Source organism: Schistocerca piceifrons, chromosome 2 (assembly GCF_021461385.2).
Source record: "Schistocerca piceifrons isolate TAMUIC-IGC-003096 chromosome 2, iqSchPice1.1, whole genome shotgun sequence".
Taxonomy (NCBI): Eukaryota; Metazoa; Arthropoda; class Insecta; order Orthoptera; family Acrididae; genus Schistocerca; species Schistocerca piceifrons.
In genome coordinates this window covers 435,722,941-435,742,311 of record NC_060139.1, presented here as the reverse complement: position 1 = coordinate 435,742,311, position 19,371 = coordinate 435,722,941, and the positions used below count along the sequence as shown (strand labels likewise).

General features: G+C 42.5%; 1 protein-coding gene across 2 annotated transcripts in view; it reads right to left on the bottom strand.

Annotated features, from left to right (window-relative positions):
• Positions 1-18,987, bottom strand: part of LOC124776402 (putative inactive carboxylesterase 4) — a 107,787-nt gene extending 88,800 nt beyond the window's left edge. For both annotated transcript variants that reach the window (XM_047251380.1, XM_047251381.1), the window contains exon 1: positions 18,634-18,987. In XM_047251380.1, the coding sequence (XP_047107336.1) occupies positions 18,634-18,846 (213 nt within the window). In that variant the 5' untranslated portion in view covers positions 18,847-18,987. The remainder of the gene's footprint in view (positions 1-18,633) is intronic.
• Positions 18,988-19,371: the final 384 nt, after the last annotated feature.

Below are 19,371 nucleotides of genomic sequence, written 5' to 3'. Positions count from 1 at the left end.
GCTTTTCGTGGAGTGCGTTATCAGATTCGAGAAGTCTTTCACAGTTACCAAAATATCGCATAATGGATCTCAGCTTTTTTAAACTACCTGTAGTACCCGATCCAAACAATGATTACTGCAGTGAATGTTAATAAGTCTGTGGTTCGTATTCAAGAAGGATTTCATCACAATTTTGTTCCGCACAGACATATTAATTGCACCCTCGAAAAAATAGGCGCATACAAACTCAGTTCATAGCGACAGCCTTAGAAGGATATTTTTATTCATAGTATGAAGGCTTTCACGACCGGATGACATATCTTCTGGTAAACCTTCCGGGATGTAAGGTCGTGGCCCAGCAAACTCTTCAGCTCCTAACGTTTCGTCCAGAGCTGCGCTGGACATCTTCAGAGGGGTGTTTCTCCTCCGGTGAGTCTTGCCGGTGAGTCGGCAAGACTCACCGGAGGAGAAACACCCCTCTGAAGATGTCCAGCGCAGCTCTGGACGAAACGTTAGGAGTTGAAGAGTTTGCTGGACCACGACCTTACATCCCGGAAGGTTTACCAGAAGATATTTTTATTGCCAGCATTTGTGCTCTGGCGTCAGGCGGACTGTAAAACCTAAAAAAGTTATTTTACTGCGACCGTATCAGGGCCGGCACAAGGTACACGGAGATTAAATGTTCCTGGCCACTCTCGTCCGTCGTTGAATTTGCCATAATCCTGAAAACTGAGGAATCTTTTATTTACTGCAAAATGCCTCATGCCAGCCATAATTCTCAGAATTGCTGGTACATTGTTCGTCTCATCAAAGTGTAATGTGGTTTCCACCGATTGTTTTAAGACCTCGAAATGCTTTTTCTGTTGGATTCAGAAACCTTAGTGAAATGATAATCAATTCTAGTAAAAGGTGTCCTATTACTTTTTCAACAGTTAGGAGTTGGGAAAGCCTCGCCACATCCTGATTCCACTGAGTGCAATGTCGTGTGAAATCGTTGAAGGATTCCTCATGTGGCGTCACTGACGTGTTGCTGTCCAGCTCGTGAACAGATGCACCTCTATTGCTGTTCTTTTTTTTTTTTGTCATCAGTCTACTGACTGGTTTGATGCGGCCCGCCACGAATTCCTTTCCTGTGCTAACCTCTTCATCTCAGCGTAGCACTTGCAACCTACGTCCTCAATTATTTGCTTGACGTATTCCAATCTCTGTCTTCCTCTACAGTTTTTGCCCTCTACAGCTCGCTCTAGTACCGTAGAAGTCATTCCCTCATGTCTTAGCAGATGTCCTATCATCCTGTCCCTTCTCCTTATCAGTGTTTTCCACATATTCCTTTCCTCTCCGATTCTGCGTAGAACCTCCTCATTCCTTACCTTATCAGTCCACCTAATTTTCAACATTCGTCTATAGCACCACATCTCAAATGCTTCGATTCTCTTCTGTTCCGGTTTTCCCACAGTCCATGTTTCACCACCATAAAATGCTGTACTCCAGACGTACATCCTCAGAAATTTCTTCCTCAAATTAAGGCCCGTATTTGATATTAGTAGACTTCTCTTGGCCAGAAATGCCTTTTTTGCCATAGCGAGTCTGCTTTTGATGTCCTCCTTGCTCCGACCGTCATTGGTTATTTTACTGCCTAGGTAGCAGAATTCCTTAACTTCATTGACTTCGTGACCATCAATCCTGATGTTAAGTTTCTCGCTGTTCTCATTTCTACTACTTCTCATTACCTTCGTCTTTCTCCGATTTACTCTCAAACCATACTGTGTACTCATTAGACTGTTCATTCCGTTCAGCAGATCATTTAATTCTTCTTCACTTTCACTCAGGATAGCAATGTCATCAGCGAATCGTATCATTGATATCCTTTCACCTTGTATTTTAACTCCACTCCTGAACCTTTCTTTTATTTCCATCATTGCTTCCTCGATGTACAGATTGAAGAGTAGGGGCGAAAGGCTACAGCCTTGTCTTACACCCTTCTTAATACGAGCACTTCGTTCTTGATCGTCCACTCTTATTATTCCCTCTTGGTTGTTGTACATATTGTATATGACCTGTCTCTCCCTATAGCTTACCCCTACTTTTTTCAGAATCTCGAACAGCTTGCACCATTTTATATTGTCGAACGCTTTTTCCAGGTCGACAAATCCTATGAAAGTGTCTTGATTTTTCTTTAGCCTTCCATTATTAGCCGTAACGTCAGAATTGCCTCTCTCGTCCCTTTACTTTTCCTAAAGCCAAACTGATCGTCACCTAGCGCATTCTCAATTTTCTTTTCCATTCTTCTGTATATTATTCTAGTAAGCAGCTTCGATGCATCAGCTGTTAAGCTGATTGTGCGATAATTCTCGCACTTGTCAGCTCTTGCCGTCTTCGGAATTGTGTGGATGATGCTTTTCCGAAAGTCAGATGGTGTATCGCCAGACTCATATATTCTACACACCAACGTGAATAGTCGTTTTGTTGCCACTTCCCCAAATGATTTTAGAAATTCTGATGGAATGTTATCTGTCCCTTCTGCCTTATTTGGCCGTAAGCCCTCCAAAGCTCTTTTAAATTCCGATTCTAATACTGGATCCCCTATCTCTACAAAATCGACTCCTGTTTCTTCTTCTATCACATCAGACAAATCTTCACCCTCATAGAGGCTTTCAATGTATTCTTTCCACCTATCTGCTCTCTCCTCTGCATTTAACAGTGGAATTCCCGTTGCACTCTTAATGTTACCACCGTTGCTTTTAATGTCACCAAAGGTTGTTTTGACTTTCCTGTATGCTGAGTCTGTCCTTCCGACAATCATATCTTTTTCGATGTCTTCACATTTTTCCTGCAGCCAATTCGTCTTAGCTTCCCTGCACTTCCTATTTTTTTCATTCCTCAGCGACTTGTATTTCTGTATTCCTGATTTTCCCGGAACATGTTTGTACTTCCTCCTTTCATCAATCAACTGAAATATTTCTTCTGTTACCCATGGTTTCTTCGCAGCTACCTTCTTTGTACCTATGTTTTCCTTCCCAACTTTTGTGATGGCCCTTTTTAGAGATGTCCATTCCTCTTCAACTGTACTGCCTACTGCGCTATTCCTTATTGCTGTATCTATAGCGTTAGAGAACTTCAAACGTATCTCGTCATTCCTTAGTACTTCCGTATCCCACTTCCTTGCGTATTGATTCTTCCTGACTAATGTTTTGAACTTCAGCCTACTCTTCATCACTACTATATTGTGATCTGAGTCTATATCTGCTCCTGGGTACACCTTACAATCCAGTATCTGATTTCGGAATCTGTCTGACCATGATGTAATCTAATTGAAATCTTCCCGTATCTCCCGGCCTTTCCCAAGTATACCTCCTCCTCTTGTGATTCTTGAACAGGGTATTCGCTATTACTAGCTGAAACTTGTTACAGAACTCAATTAGTCTTTCTCCTCTTTCATTCCTTGCCCCAAGTCCATATTCTCCTGTAACCTTTTCTTCTACTCTTTCCCCTACAACTGCATTCCAGTCGCCCATGACTATTAGATTTTCGTCCCCCTTTACATACTGCATTACCCTTTCAATATCCTCATACACTTTCTCTATCTGTTCATCTTCAGCTTGCGACGTCGGCGTGTATACCTGAACTATCGTTGTCGGTGTTGTCTGCTGTCGGTTCTGATTAGAACAACCCGGTCACTGAACTGTTCACAGTAACACACCCTCTGCCCTACCTTCCTATTCATAACGAATCTTACACCTGTTATGCCATTTTCTGCTGCTGTTGATATTACCCGATACTCATCTGACCAGAAATCCTTGTCTTCCTTCCACTTCACTTCACTGACCCCTACTATATCTAGATTGAGCCTTTGCATTTCCCTTTTCAGATTTTCTAGTTTCCCTACCACGTTCAAGCTTCTGACATTCCACGCCCCGACTCGTAGAACGTTATCCTTTCGTTGATTATTCAATCTTTTTCTCATGGTAACCTCCCCCTTGGCAGTCCCCTCCCGGAGATCCGAATGGGGGACTATTCCGGAATCTTTTGCCAATGGAGAGATCATCATGACACTTCTTCAAATACAGGCCACATGTCCTGTGGATACACGTTACGTGTCTTTAATGCAGTGATTTCCATTGCCTTCTGCATCCTCATGTCGTTCATCATTGCTGATTCTTCCGCCTTTAGGAGCAATTTGCCACCCCTAGGACAAGAGAGTGCCCTGAACCTCTATCTGCTCCTCCGCCCTCTTTGACAAGGCCGTTGGCAGAATGAGGTGGACTGCTTATGCCGGAAGTCTGCGGCCGCCAATGCTGATTATTTTTTCAAAATTTAGGGAGTGGCGGGGATCGAAACCGGGACCGACGACATTCTGATTATTACTCACAGTCGCAACCCCTAGACCTCTTCTTATATAACATCTCAACGGCTAAAGCCCTGTTATTCAGACCCATGTTGACAGCTGCAACTGTAATGCACATGGATGCTCGTGTTTTGAGCCCTACGTCGCCACACCAGTATCGGTACCCAATGGCAGGTCACCATTTTACGCAACTAACAACACAAATCCTGCAGTGCACAGTCTAAAAGTCGTTCCTATAAAGTTGGGTACACAAACAGTAAATAATTTTCCATTTACACTGGGCCAAGTAGCGACAGTTTAATTATAATCATCCCATTAAGAGCGTGAAATTATCTTGCAGAAGCGATTTGTAAAAGTAACTTTTGCAAGTTTTTGTTCTAATGCATACACCTCAGCAAGTAGTCACAGAAGTTTCTAGCTGGTGGACACACGCCTTTAGTGTGGAAATCTTCGCAAATCAAGCTCGTATCCTTCCTCGCCAAACAGAGGGAGAAAGCTGCAACATATAGGGTGATTCAGGAAGAATGTCATATAATTTGTGAGGTGATTCTACAAGTGGAAATAAACCAAAATCATCCTATGAACATGTGTTCGATTTTCGATCGTTACAGAACTTGAGCGTGTTTAAGACTACACACATCCATGAACGAATATAAAGAAAAGTGTGAATATTACTAACTGAAATGCTGTGTAGGCGATGTGGTGAACAGAATGATGGTAGGACAAACGACGATCCGTCCTGCAAGATGGTGTGGGGTTTCTCCAACAGATGGCAGCACTGTGACGTCGCACCGAGGCAACATCTGCAAGCTTAACCACTGTGCAACATGGACGGGATCAGTGAGTATCCGTGAGGCCAAGTGCTTGTCGTCCCTGGATGTTGTTTAATTGAGCAAGTCTGTTGTGTTCGTGAATAGCAACATGCCACATATGTTCACCCATGCAGAATATGCAGACATGTTTGCATACAGGTGCTGTTATGACAGTGCCCGTGCTGCAGCTGTGACAGAATACCAGAGACTTTATTCAAACAGACGAACGCCATGTGCTAGGGTATTACCCAGGGCTTTTCAATTCGATAGTAATCTGGAACACTGCCCACTGTACACGTATCAGAACGGGAGGTCGTCCAGTTTGTAGACGAAAGGGGAAACATTATTGTAATAGTACAATGGAGCCCCTCCACCCGTACATGGCGCATTAGCCATCAGCTAGTTATTCCACAAATGTGAGTACAGCGTATGTTACATTCCAAGTGGTTGTACTCATGCCGTGTGTAACCTGTGCAACATCCGCATCCAGGTGACTCAGTAAGCAGACAACAATTTATGAATGGTTGGCTGTAGACAGAGAATCATGCAATAAACTTTATTTACAGATGGGGCTACATTTATATGCACTGGTATCATGGACACTCGCATTTATCATACATGGGCGTTGCAGAACCCACACGACACTAGGGAAACAAGATTCCAAGTTAGGTTCCCGTGCTCGCCTGATGTGGTATGACTGATGGCCTGGTGATGGGGCCTGTGTTCCGCCCAACTGCGTGACAGCAGCACCATATGCACGTATCCTAACAGAAGACTGACTTGCACCTTTGGAAGACGTGACATCAGATCAACGACGGCAGATGTACCTGAAACATGATGGATCACCGTTTCACTGTACCAGACAAGTACATCAGTATCTGAATAAAACGTTTCCTCAACAGTGAATTGACTGTAGTGGACCCGTTATCTGGCCAGGTCACCCAGCCTAACCCCATTAGACTTCTGTTTATGGGACTGATTGAAGGGCGATGCTTACGCTACGAAGGTGAATAATCAAATGGCTCTGAGCACTATCGGACTTAACATCTGAGGTCATCAGTCCCCTAGAACTTAAACTACTTAAATCTAACTAACCTAAGGACATCACACACATCGATGCCCGAGGCAGGATTCGAACCTGCGACCGTAGCGGTCGCGCGGTTCCAGACTGTAGCGCCTAGAACCACTCGGCCACTCCGGCCGGCGAAGGTGAATACACATGAAGAACTTGCCGCTCCCATCACCAACGTTTGTGGCCAAATTAAAGACTGCCAAGATAATATTTGATGTGCAACATAAGAAATCCTCCAACGCGTTGGCAAGCGCATTGAGATGGGCGGGGGACTTTTTGAACGCCTCTTGTAGGGTGGTTCAGTCATCTGTCCCACCATTATTCTATCTACCAACGGCCTACACAGAATTTCAGTAAGTAATATTCACACTTGTCTTCATAATCATTCATGGATGTGTGTAGCCTTCAACCTGTCCTAGCTACGTAACGATCGAAAATCGGAAATGTTCACAGGATGTTTTTCGGTTTATCTTCACATGTAGAATCACATCACAAATTATGTGACGTTCCTCCTCAGTCTTCCTTTATAACGGAGACTGACCACTTAGCTACCCGTCTCAGAATCCCCGCCCCTCAGCCCCTCCATCGCGCTGCCGAGCTACTACCCCTAGTACGCTCTTTTTAAACATATGTTGGAGCTCTATTTTCATAAGTATAAGTTGGTTATAGGTCGACTAACCGAATAACAGCAGTATTCGAATACCTTTGAAAGTATATTTCATTTGAAAACCAGTATGTAAGGTACATGTGCTTTTTTAAATATAGAACTAGAATTAGGTCTCTCTTAGAGCTGAAAGTCAGTAATTACAACAACACTATCGTTTTACGTTCCAAGCTTATGACCGAAGAAACAGTTGCAGTAAATAAGATCTGCAAAATCTCATAATTGGGAAGAGCTTGCTTAAGTTGCAAGTAGCTTTCACTATTTCGACTCTATGTACTTTCCGTCGATCCCCTCTGCTGAACACTGAGAGACTTCATTTTTTATGCCCGTAAACCTACTCCATTCATGCCAAAAGTGACATAGTGCATCGTTCTGATGCCATCGTTCTCATCGTGAACCGCAACTGCACACAAACAAATAGATAGATAAACGAAACGGTGCACTCTGCAAGTCACAATCTCAACCAGGACAGACAGGTCTCACCACGCGGTGCTCTCGAATATATTTAGCTAGTGGTCGATTTTCCGGGTTCACTTGCGATAAACAATCTGTGCCTTGAAAGAAATAGAAAGAAGTCTGAAGGTCAAAAAGTGTTTATTGATCGCAAGGTAAAAGTCCGTATATTGTTGCATAACATCGTGTGTCTGTATGTGTCTATGACTTACATCAATTGTTCAAGTGTTTCATTAGTAAACTAAGTATTTTTGGACATTGGACTTCATACATGATACAGAACGTTATCACTGTCCCTGGTATGACACGTGGAAACATCAGCATTTGATGGAAATCTTGCACAGTATGTCAGAAAAATTATTGTCTTGTCTCTATCATTTAGCAGAAAGCAGCTGACTTCTGCATCAGGTAAATCACTTGACCAACTTTGCTTACAGCCGATCACCATAATTATCTGACAAATTGCACTGCAAACGGGACAAAAGGAAAACTGCCCCTTTACAAGCAGATGGTGAAGCCTGAAAATTAGGAAACGTGGTATAAATCGTAATAGCAAGGTGCGCCCGAATTGACGCGTGCTGTAAGAGTCAAAATAGTGGACTCGTATGCAGGGGGGGGGGGGGGGGGATCTGGAATCAAATACAAGTCTGTTTATACTAACCTAAGGTTTTCAGTGACATTAGCCGCATGTGGGCACTGAAATGGAAATGCCGTGTGGCTAGGGGCCTCCCGTCGGGTAGACCTTTTGCCTGGTCTTACGAGTTGACGGCACTTCGGCGACTTGTGTGTCGATGGGGATGACATGATGATGATAAGGACCACACAACACCCAGTCCCTGAGCGGAGGAAATCTCCGACCCAGCCGGGAATCGAATCCGGGCCGTTAGGTATGACAATCCATCGCATTGACCACTCAGCTACCAAGGGCGGACAGGCACTGAAATGAATCAATGGCAACGGGTGAAAGTATCTGCGGGGCCAGGACTCGAACCCGGGTCTCCCGCTCAATGCGAAATGTCGTCTTATCGCCTTTGCCATCCGAACATGCTTTCCATTCGATCCAAATTCCCAGTCTGTTCCACATTACTGTTCACCATCCCATGAACCCTTCACCTGACAATTTGGTTTCCCGCAAGAGATCGGGCTTGATGTACAACTGCAATGGATCTTTGGTCGTCGCCGCTTACTGATATATATGTCTGTGGTCTTTGTATTTTCGGACACCTTCGAAATAACAGACACCACATATATGGTTATACTAAATCAGGTTTTCCTTACACACCTCGCATAAAAGCCCAGATAATTGCTTCAGCCAATCTACACCTGACTACTCTCACCCTCACTATCACAAATCAGCCGAAACTACTTTAGGGCTGAATCCACAATGCTTCGATATCGACGGAATTGCCAACTCTTAATTTGCCTTACATCTATTTTCGCTCCTAAGTCAGATTGTTAAACATTACTAGCCACTCTACATATATTCTCACTCTCCCCCTCACTCCTTTTTCTTCCTCCTTCATTTCTCATTTCCCAAAACAGCAAACACGGACATTACAGCCAAACAAGAATTTTGCTAGTTCTTCGTTCTCCCTTACTGATTATTTTAAACTCCACCCGTCAGTGCAACTGGATGGTAGGACTGTAACCATTAAAATTTTGATTAGGGTACAAGTAGGGTGAACCCGAAATCCACCAACAAAATTTCGGAGATTGTTCAGGGATATTTACTGAACACACCATCACAACATTATGAAAGCTTGTTCATGCAATCATCAAAACATACAACATAAAACATGAGTATTGCATCAACAGATGCTAGAGGGCTGTTCAAAAATGGCTCTGAGCACTATGGGACTTAACTTCTAAGGTCATCAGTCCCCTAGAACATAGAACTACTTAAACCTATCTAACCTAAGGACATCACTCACACCCACGCCCGAGGCAGGATTCGAACCTGCGACCGTAGCGGTCGCGCGGTTCCAGACTGTAGCGCCTAGAACCGCTCGCCACTCCGGCCGGCCTACAAACATCGTTTTGAAGGCTACTTATAGCGCCGACACCAGTCGGAACTTCATGAAGCTATAGAGGCTGAAGTGGATATATTCCACAATGTTCCACAAAAAATTCCGCATTTCTTCAACCGAGATTGACCAGGAAAATAAAATGTGTTGCAATACTTTTTGAACGCTCCCCGTGGAACCAAACAGTACAAAACGCAAGTTGAGGCTGAGCAGTGAAGTGGGCGTCAATGTTGTCAACAGCAAGTACAATGACTGAATGGAACAAGTTTGTTTCCAAACAAGACACATAGCAGATCCATCTACTTTTGCACTTTTGTGCAGATATTTTAACCGCAGTACAGATACGAAGATAAACAGGGGTAAGAAATCATACAAAATACTATTACCCTGCAACGAGCCAACGTCGATATCAGGCCCTTTATGCCAAAATACTCAGAAAATATTTCCGAAAAACCTCCGAACTTTTGTGGTTGGAGTTCAGGTTCACCATTAAGTAAAATACGGAAAATTAATGTAGTCAGGAATTTCTTTTAGGAAACGTTGCTACGATTATGTTTCCCAATCAGTGTTTCTTTCGGTGATAGAAAGAGGAAAGTGGCAACACGTAACAGCCCGGGTTTTATTCACTGGTCTTGACGGAGGTACAGCTGATTCGTTGCATGAGAAGTGCTCATATTATCAAAGTAAATAGAGATTGTGGAGCTGGGAGAATAAGATAAGGGGCTGGCATGAGGTGTGTTGGCTTCATTTTCTGTCTGTCAGTAAACAGGCGCGACTCGAGGTTTCCATTATTGGGGAAGGCTGACGTATATATCGGTCGGAACTACGATGCCAGGGCTCTCTAAAAACATTACGGCCTGTTTCGTAATTAACCACTCAACAACACCCAAAGTGAACACGGTAAGATCTGTTGTTGTTGTGGTTTTCAGTCCTGAGACTGGTTTGATGCAGCTCTCCATGCTATTCTATCCTGTGCAAGCTTCTTCATCTCCCAGTACTTACTGCAACCTACATCTTTCTGAATCTGCTTAGCGTATTCATCTCTTTGTCTCCCTCTACGATTTTTACCCTCCACGCTGCCCTTCAATGCTACATTTGTGATCCCTTGATGCCTCAGAACATGTCCTACCAACTGGTCCCTTCTTCTTGTAAAGTTGTACCACAAACTCCTCTTCTCCACAGTTCTATTCAATACCTCCTCATTAGTTATGTGATCTACACATCTAATCTTCAGCATTCCCTTCTGTAGCACCACATTTCGAACGCTTCTATTCTTGTCATATTCTATGGATCTTGTAGTAGTTAACACTAGCTACTGTGGGAAAAGCTGCCCGCATTGAATGTATTATGTATGGAATATAATCGAAGCTGTGTTACAGAAGATATTATTATTTACATTGTTAGTTCGAAGTGACTGACATGTATGACTTGTGTATCTACTTGGCTGCAGTTTACGTTGAAGAGTTTTACCTAAGAAGAAAAGTTTTGAGTACGAGCTAAGTGACTTACTCCTTGGAATTTATATACACTCCTTGGAGTTCTTTAATTCTGAAAATATCAGTGTCATCAGGAACTTTTCTCTTGCTGAGCGAAGTCAGAGTCTGATAATTTACGGGTTTATTGATTAATAAATGGTGATTTCGCGTCCAGATCGGAGATTTTCTCCACTCGGGAACTGAGTGTTGTGTTGTCCTTACGTTCATATCGGCGAAATTGACATTGCACTATCGAGATTTATGTATGGGCACATCCCGACAGCCAATAAACTAAAAAAAGAAATAGCGATCTTTCTTGGGTGATTTAATTCAAGCCCCTTTTTATGTGGGATCTCCGTGAAGTGGGTTTTACATCGTGAAACTGATTGAAGATAAGCAGCGCCGTGGATAGCCCCAGTGTATGCGAGAGTTCCTTGATTTTTTTAAATCTCATTTTGTTCGTTTTAGTTCGTTGTATCTGCTAGGGGCGGACGTCGCAAGCACCCGTTTCCTTTCGTCGTTGATCCATTAATTCAGTTTTTTTATTACAGAGGGCAGCTAACCCTCTGACCGAACACGCTGAGTTACCGTGCTGGCATTGATAGGAGATCCGCCACAGTCTTTGCATTATATCCCGCCATTAGATTGAAGATGAATGTTTACAACCGCGTCGAAACTGCCTGTAAAAAGTAGTATATTTGAGTAAGAGATGTTAAAATTTATAGTTAAATATGTAATAAGTAAAATATTTCACGTTGTATTGACACATTTTGGCTTAAGGGTCATTGGTAAGACTATTACTTTTTAGCCTGTCTACAGACAAATTCCTGGTCGCGTAAGGGAACTGTCTTCCAATCAGTTTTCATCAGATATGCATCATCATTGCATTGTTTTGTGATACTCTTCACATGACAGGCGGCTATCTGTCTGATGTGTAACTTAGCCGCACGTCGGGCGCGATTGACAATGGACTGACGCGCAGTTCGATCTCAGTAATGTATTAAATTAGATTAGATTTACTTTCATTCCATTTGATCCGTAGTGAGGAGGTCCTCCAGGATGTGGAACATGTCAGAAAAATAACAATACATGACAAATATTTACAACTAAAACAAATAAGCTAATGTACCATTCCATAGGTCCCAAGTGGAATGATCGTCATTTTTTAATGAACATTATATGAAAGAGTCATTTTACAAATACAAATGCACTGAATTTAAAATAAAGTTTATTTATTTATTTATAAGGTAATAAACGTGTAATACAACTACCATAATACTTATTTACAATGAACACATTACTGCACTGAAATGGTGCAGAAGTTAGATTGTACTTACACACACACACACACACACACACACACACACACACACACACACACACACAATGGACACATTACTGCATTACTGCACTGAAATTGTGCAGAAGTTATATATTGAAAATGTGTGTTCCTGAATAATGCACAACTTTTTGTACAAAACTAAGTGACTTTAAATCCTTGTGAAGATTATTCTTATTTCTAGTATTGATTGGATGAACTGAGCTACTGGTTTGAAAAAGTGATATATTTTTAATGACAAATTTCATTAAGGAATAAATATATTGAGAAGCAGTAGTTAGTATCCCTAGTTCCCTAAACAGCCTTCTGCAGAATGTTCTTGAGTTTACATCACATATAATTCTTACTGCACGTTTTTGTGCCCGGAAAATTTTAGCTTGGCATGATGAATTACCCCAAAAAATAATACCATATGACATTGTTGTTGTTGTTGTCTTCAGTCCTGAGATTGGCTTGATGCAGCTCTCCATGCTACTCTGTCCTGTGCAAGCTGCTTCATCTCCCAGTACTTACTGCAACCTACATCCTTCTGAATCTGCTTAGTGCATTCATCTCTTGGTCACCCTCTACGATTTTTACCCTCCACGCTGCCCTCCGATACTAAATTTGTGATCCCTTGATGCCTCAGAACATGTCCTACCAACCAGTCCCTTCTTCTTGTCAATTTGTGCCACAAACCCCTCTTCTCCCCAATTCTATTCAATACCTCATCATTAGTTACGTGATCTACCCATCTAATCTTCAGCATTCTTCTGTAGCACCACATTTCGAAAGCTTCTGTTCTCTTCTTGTCCAAAATATGTATGGGCCATGTTTCACTTCCATACATGGCTACACTCCATACAAACACTCTCAGAAACGACTTCCTGACACTTAAATCTATACTCGATGTTAACAAATTTCTCTTCGTCAGAAACGCTTTCCTTGCCATTGCCAGTCTGCATTTTATATCCTCTCTACTTCGACCATCATCAGTTATTTTGCTCCCCAAATAGCAAAACTCCTTTACTACTTTAGGTGTCTCATTTCCTAATCTAATTCCCTCAGTATCACCCGACTTAATTCGATTACATTCCATTATCCTTGTTTTGCTTTTGTTGATGTTCATCTTATATCCTCCTTTCAAGACACTGTCCATTCCGTTCGTTCTTCCAAGTCCTTTGCTGTCTCTGACAGAATTACAATGTCATCGGCGAACCTCAATGTTTTTATTTATGACATTACGGAATGAAAATAAGACTAGCATGCCAGCTTTTTCATTTTTATATCCTCTATGTCTGACACAATTCGCATTGCAAATAGAGATTTGGTAAGACCCTTCAGCAGTTCTGTGGTGTGCTCCTCCCAGTTGAATTTATTATCAAGCTGTAATCCCAAGAATTTAACACTGTCCACTTCTTCTATCTGCTTGTCATCGTATGTTAGGCATATACTCGTGGGACACCCCTTACAAGTTCTGAACTGCATGCAGTGCGTTTTTTCAAAGTTTAGTGACAATGCATTGGCTAGGAACCAGTGATTAATGTCCACAAATATTTTATTAGCTGATCTTTCTAAGACAACACTTGATTTGCTATTTATTGCAATGTTTGTATCATCGGCAAACAAAACGAACTTGGCATCTGGTAATGTTACTGATGAAAGGTCATTGAAATACTCAAAAAAAAGTAAGGGCCCCAAAATGAAACCTTGTGGGACCCCACATGTAATTAGCTCCCAGAAAGACAAACTGTGACTTTGACAGTATGTTATTTGAGATAAGATGGATATAAAGCCGATTGTACATTACTTTTTCTAAAATATTTGAGAATACTGGCAAATCTACTCAGAATGTTTCATATAGCTTGTACATCGTGACGCAATGAATTAAACGTCGTCTTGGGCGTCGCTGCTGGTAGTGTTAGCAGAAGAAATATACAATGTTGAACTTTCGGTGTTAGATGTGGCGTCAATAAACAAATTTCGAGATGTACGGTTCAATCAAATGGTGTCGTCAGAACGGAGAGAGCTATCGATAATCTAAGCGAGTAAGGCAAAGAATTTCATTCATCCAGTATCGAAGCACATTTGTCCAAAGTGCCAATTATGAAACATTTGCAGTCGCTCGGAAGCGAGATCAGTCATCAGACTGTCAAACGCCTATAAGGCACATTTGCAATAAGACTTACCGTAATTTTTTATGCAATCACTATACCACCAGTTGTCTATACATGCAAACACTATCTGCATCGACAATGTTTCTATATGAGTATGTGTCAGGTAGTTAAGGCACTGACTTGTATTTGGGTTAACCGAGGTAGAAATCAACATCCCCTCATACGGTTTCGATTCTCCTGTGGTCTCGCAAAACTGATTAAGGCAAATGCCCCACCTGTTTCGGCCTCATCGTCGATGGGACGCTAAATCATCGTCTTCTTTCTCTGTCCCTATCATCATTTGCCTGTAACCCCATCCTCACTAGAGGAAACGTTCATCTCGAATTGTGGATTGTGACTTCTGGTGTGGTAGTGTGCTTCTACTTCGGTAGATCTCGTGATATCTGCACAGGCGTAATGTGTACAGAAAAACTAATTAAGAAGGCCCCGAACGTTGATTTAGACGTGTGAGGGCACAGTAAAGAATAACATTCACTTGGAGGGATGCCAAGCCAACAAGGGGACCTACGAACTTCCCTCATCGGCTTAATTCATATTGACAGGCTGTTTAGGAGACGACTAGTACTTTAACGTATCTAAATAGCAAGGTGCAACTCTCAACCGTTTTCGAGAAAATCGAGTTTGAACATTTTACGCGTACTTGCATACTTCGTATGGTCAGTAACAACGAAGTATTCCGCAGTCCGAGTAAGCGCTGAGTTTCATGTGCGCGAGATCTATAGATTAAACCTCGCTTCCAATACTTTATTTCATTCCCATGTATTTCTAAGAAGAAATATGCGTGTTGCGCCGCGAAACTGTGTGATGACCGAGGACCGCTTACAAATGTAACCCAGTTTTGTTTTGCAATAGACAATTTGAAAACCCCATGTGCATGCAAAGATTCGGCGTTCATTACAAGTCGCAATAATTACTGTTTCCCATGTGTCTATGATCAATAGCATCCTGATAAGAGCGGTTGAAAAGTGTTTTGACGCCGTAGGCGAGGATTGAAAATTAAGGCGCCCTCTTTTTTATTGTCATGGTCCACCCGATATCCCCCACTTCCCCCCCCAAAAAAGAAAAAAAATCCGCCACCACCAATGGATTAACAGTGCATGTCTCCTATTACATGTTTGTACATTAAACTCAGGTGACCACACGTCCTCATTTTCTGGGACAGTCCTCAGTTTTCGTGCTATGTCTTCAATTCCTTTCAACCTGTTGGAGGACAACAAATGTACTAGGTTTCTTATTTTTTGTCCTCAGTTTTTGAAATTTACGAAAATAACTAAAATAGGACGAATGTGCTGAATATCTTAAACTAGAACTCAACTGAATATACCAGTTCAACCAAATTTGGCACCAATTACTTATTTTATTTAATTGCAAGAAAATGAACTACGAAAGATGTGGAAATATTTTCTGGTGCGAATGAATTTTTCTTTGAATTTGGATATTATGCTATCCTCATCGGAGACACGCCGATGCATCAAAAAAGTTCATCTGGATAAACGTGGTGTTATTCCGCTTCTGTTTTTATAGACATACTTTTAGAATGAGCAAGAAAGCTCATCTTTTGCAGCATCCACTTCATCAATGTAACTAAAGATTTATTAAGTGACTGTTCTGTATGCTTTTGAAAACAGTTCGGGATTGTACGTTTTCCTCCATTCCATTTATTCTCCAAGTTGCTCAACTTTTTCAGTGTTTGATTTGAAATAAATTTTGTCCCTCCTTTGCCTCCCTAGGCGGCTACCTAGCCTTCCTTAAGGGTAGAGGCGGCCTTATTCCTGATTAGTGCAGTGCTCAATAAGTCACATATTATACTTGCAACACATGTAGACGTAATGGCAGCTAACTCTAAATATAGGTAAATGTAAATTAATGCAGATGAATAGGAAAAGGAATCCTGTAATGTTTGAATACTCCATTAGTAGTGTAGCGCTTGACAGAGTCACGTAGATTAAATATTTGGGCGTAAGATGGCAGAGCGATATGAAGTGGGACAAGCATGTAATGGCAGTTGTGGGGAAGTCGGATAGTCGTCTTCGGTTCATTGGTTGAACTTTGGGAAGATGTGGCCCATCTGTAAAGGAGACCGCTTATAAAACACTAATACGACCAATTCTTGAGTACTGCTCGAGCCTTTGGCATCCCTATCAGGTCGGATTGAGGGAGGACATAGAAGCAATTCAGAGGCGGGCTGCTAGATTTGTTACTGGTAGGTTTGATCATCAAGCAAGTGTTACGGAAATGCTTCAGGAACTTGGGTGGGAGTCTCTAGAGGAAAGGAGGCGTTCTTTTCGTGAATCGCTACTGAGGAAATTTAGAGAACCAGCTGCCGCCAACTTATATTTCGCGGAAAGACCACAAACATAAGATTGGAGAGATTAGGGCTCTTATAGAGGCATATAGGCAGTCATTTTTCCCTCGTTTTGTTTGGGAGTGGAACAGGGAGATAAGATGCTAGTTGTGGTGCGAGGTACACTCCGCCACGCACAGTATGGTGGATTGCGGAGTAGATATGTAGATAAAATAATATAAATGAAACGACTGTACTGATTGTTGTGTAGCCATTCTTTTCCAATTTCATTGCGAATTTTTTTTCTTTTTTCTCTCAGGATAAACATTATGAAAATAATAAATGAATCATTCGGTAATGACAGTTTGCACAGGCATTATAATTATTTGACAACAAGAAAAAAAAAAGAAATGCAGGCAGTGAACTGAAGCTAACCACTTAACACGGTCGGCTGCGGATTTTTCGAGTACTAGCGACCATACAAAATACATACGAGGGTCAGTCAAAAAGTAATGCCTCCTATTTTTTTTTTCTACGTTTAATTGTCAGGAAATTTAAATGCAATTACATAGGTTGAAAACCACAACATTGAGGATCATTTTGTCATTTTTCAATGTAATCTCCGCCCATCTCTACAGTTTTGGTCCATCTTTGAACAAGGGCATGTATCCCAGCACGGTAAAAATCACAGCTCTACTTCCTAAGCCATTGACGCACGGATGTTTTGACGGCCTCCTCATCTTCAAAATGAATCCCACGATGAGCTTCTTTTAGTGGCCCGAACAGATGGAAGTCTGATGGTGCCAGGTCAGGGCTGTATGGGGGATGAGGCAAAACTTCCCATCCAATTTTGACAATCTCGTCAGAGGTGTGACGACTGGTGTGTGGTCTTGCATTGTCATGCAAAAGAAGAACATCTGCCATTGATTTTGTTGGGCGAACTCGCTGAAGACGTGCTTTAAGTTTGTTGAGGGTTGTGACGTATTGAACAGAATTTATTGTGCATCCCTGCTCCAAAAAATCAACCAGAATCACACCCTCTGTATCCCAGAAAACTGTTGCCATAACTTTCCCTGCCGATCGCACAGTTTTGAATTTTTTCTTCCTCGGCGAGCTTGTGTGACGCCACTCCATTGACTGCCTCTTTGATTCGGGTTCAAAAAAATGCACCCATGTTTCGTTCCCGGTCACAATTTTTTTCAGAAACTCATCTCCCTCCAAACGGAAGCGCTGCAAGTGTTGGGAGGCTATTGTTTTCCTTGCCTCTTTATTCTGATCGGTTAACATTCTTGGAACCCACCGTGCACAAACTTTTGAGTACCCCAATTGTTTAATAATCGTGATCACACTGCCTTTACTAAGAGAAATAATGCGACACACTTCATCTGCAGTCACCCGACGGTCACCACGAATGATGTCATCAACTTGCTGAATGTTTTGTGGAGTCACTGCACTCACCGGCCTGCCGCTCCGCTTTTCGTCAGTCAACGGTGTTTGCCCTTCAGCTTCCTTACAACGACGAACCCATCGTCTAACAGTGCTGACATCCACTGTCACAACACCATACACCTTCTTCAGTCTTTCATGAATGCGTATGGGCGTTTCACCTTCTGCATTCAAGAATTCAATCACACAACGCTGTCTCAAACGAACATCGATGTCGGCCATCTTACAAACTTCTGCTGTGCTGCCACCTGTTGACACAGAAAGTTCGTACTGCAGTGGATTGCAGAAGAAGGTTTGAGGAATGGCGCCAAATTCAAATTTTTCACTTAACTTAATTTCTTTAAGTAGAAAAAAAATGGGAGGCATTACTTTTTGACCGACCCTCGTAAATACGCGTTCCAAACCGATGTTCTGGGAAACAGTTGAGAATGGCATCTTACTGTTTGCATATGCTCAAGTCGTAGTCGCGCCCTGCACCTCCTGTCAATGTGAGTCAAATCGGTGAGGGGAAGTTCGTGCCGGCGCCTTATAAGCTGGGAAGCCAGCCGTAGTTTACCGCAGTGTGGCGTTAAGCGGGAACTGACCTGGAACCTGAGCCTCCCGACGGGAGGCTTCGCGTAGGGGATGCGCAGGAAGCTGCGGAACACCCTGCCGGCCGGCGTCAGCTGCGTCTTGCCGCGCAGAGAGCCCTGCGGAATGCGCAGCGTCACCGGCGCGCCGGCCTTCGCGCTGGCATGCCGAACGCCCGACGTGCAGCGCCAAGCACTTCGGCCGAGCGTCTTGCTTCCCACCCACATGGTCAACGCTGCTTAATTGTGCACTCTTAAGCGTTATCGGTACCGCAGGCACACAAACCTACTGCCGTTGCTGCTCTCACGCCAGATATATATCGAGTGGCCGTAGGATAAGTAAAGATTTCATCACAGATGACGCCATTGGCAGGCGATTGTAAGGTGCTACACCTAGCGGCCCTTCTTAGAACTAGCCGCTGCCGCGCTCACAGCTGCACGTCTCACAGCTACCACGACGATGATTGTCGGCGTCCCATGCCTTTGCACACACCTTTCGCGCTAATGATTTTAAAAGACCTAATGCAATGGCTTAAGGGCAAATCTGCAGTCGCAGGAATTCACACTGTTGGATTTATGTAATTGCTTATTACCTAAGGTGACCATATTTTCTAGACTCAAATTCGGGAATTAACATATTTCCTAGGCCCAAATCCGGGACACTTTAAAAATTTTGCAAAATAGGCTATATTTATTTATTATATGAGAAGCAGGTTTCAATTAAATGTAATAAATACTAAATATCAATTACAT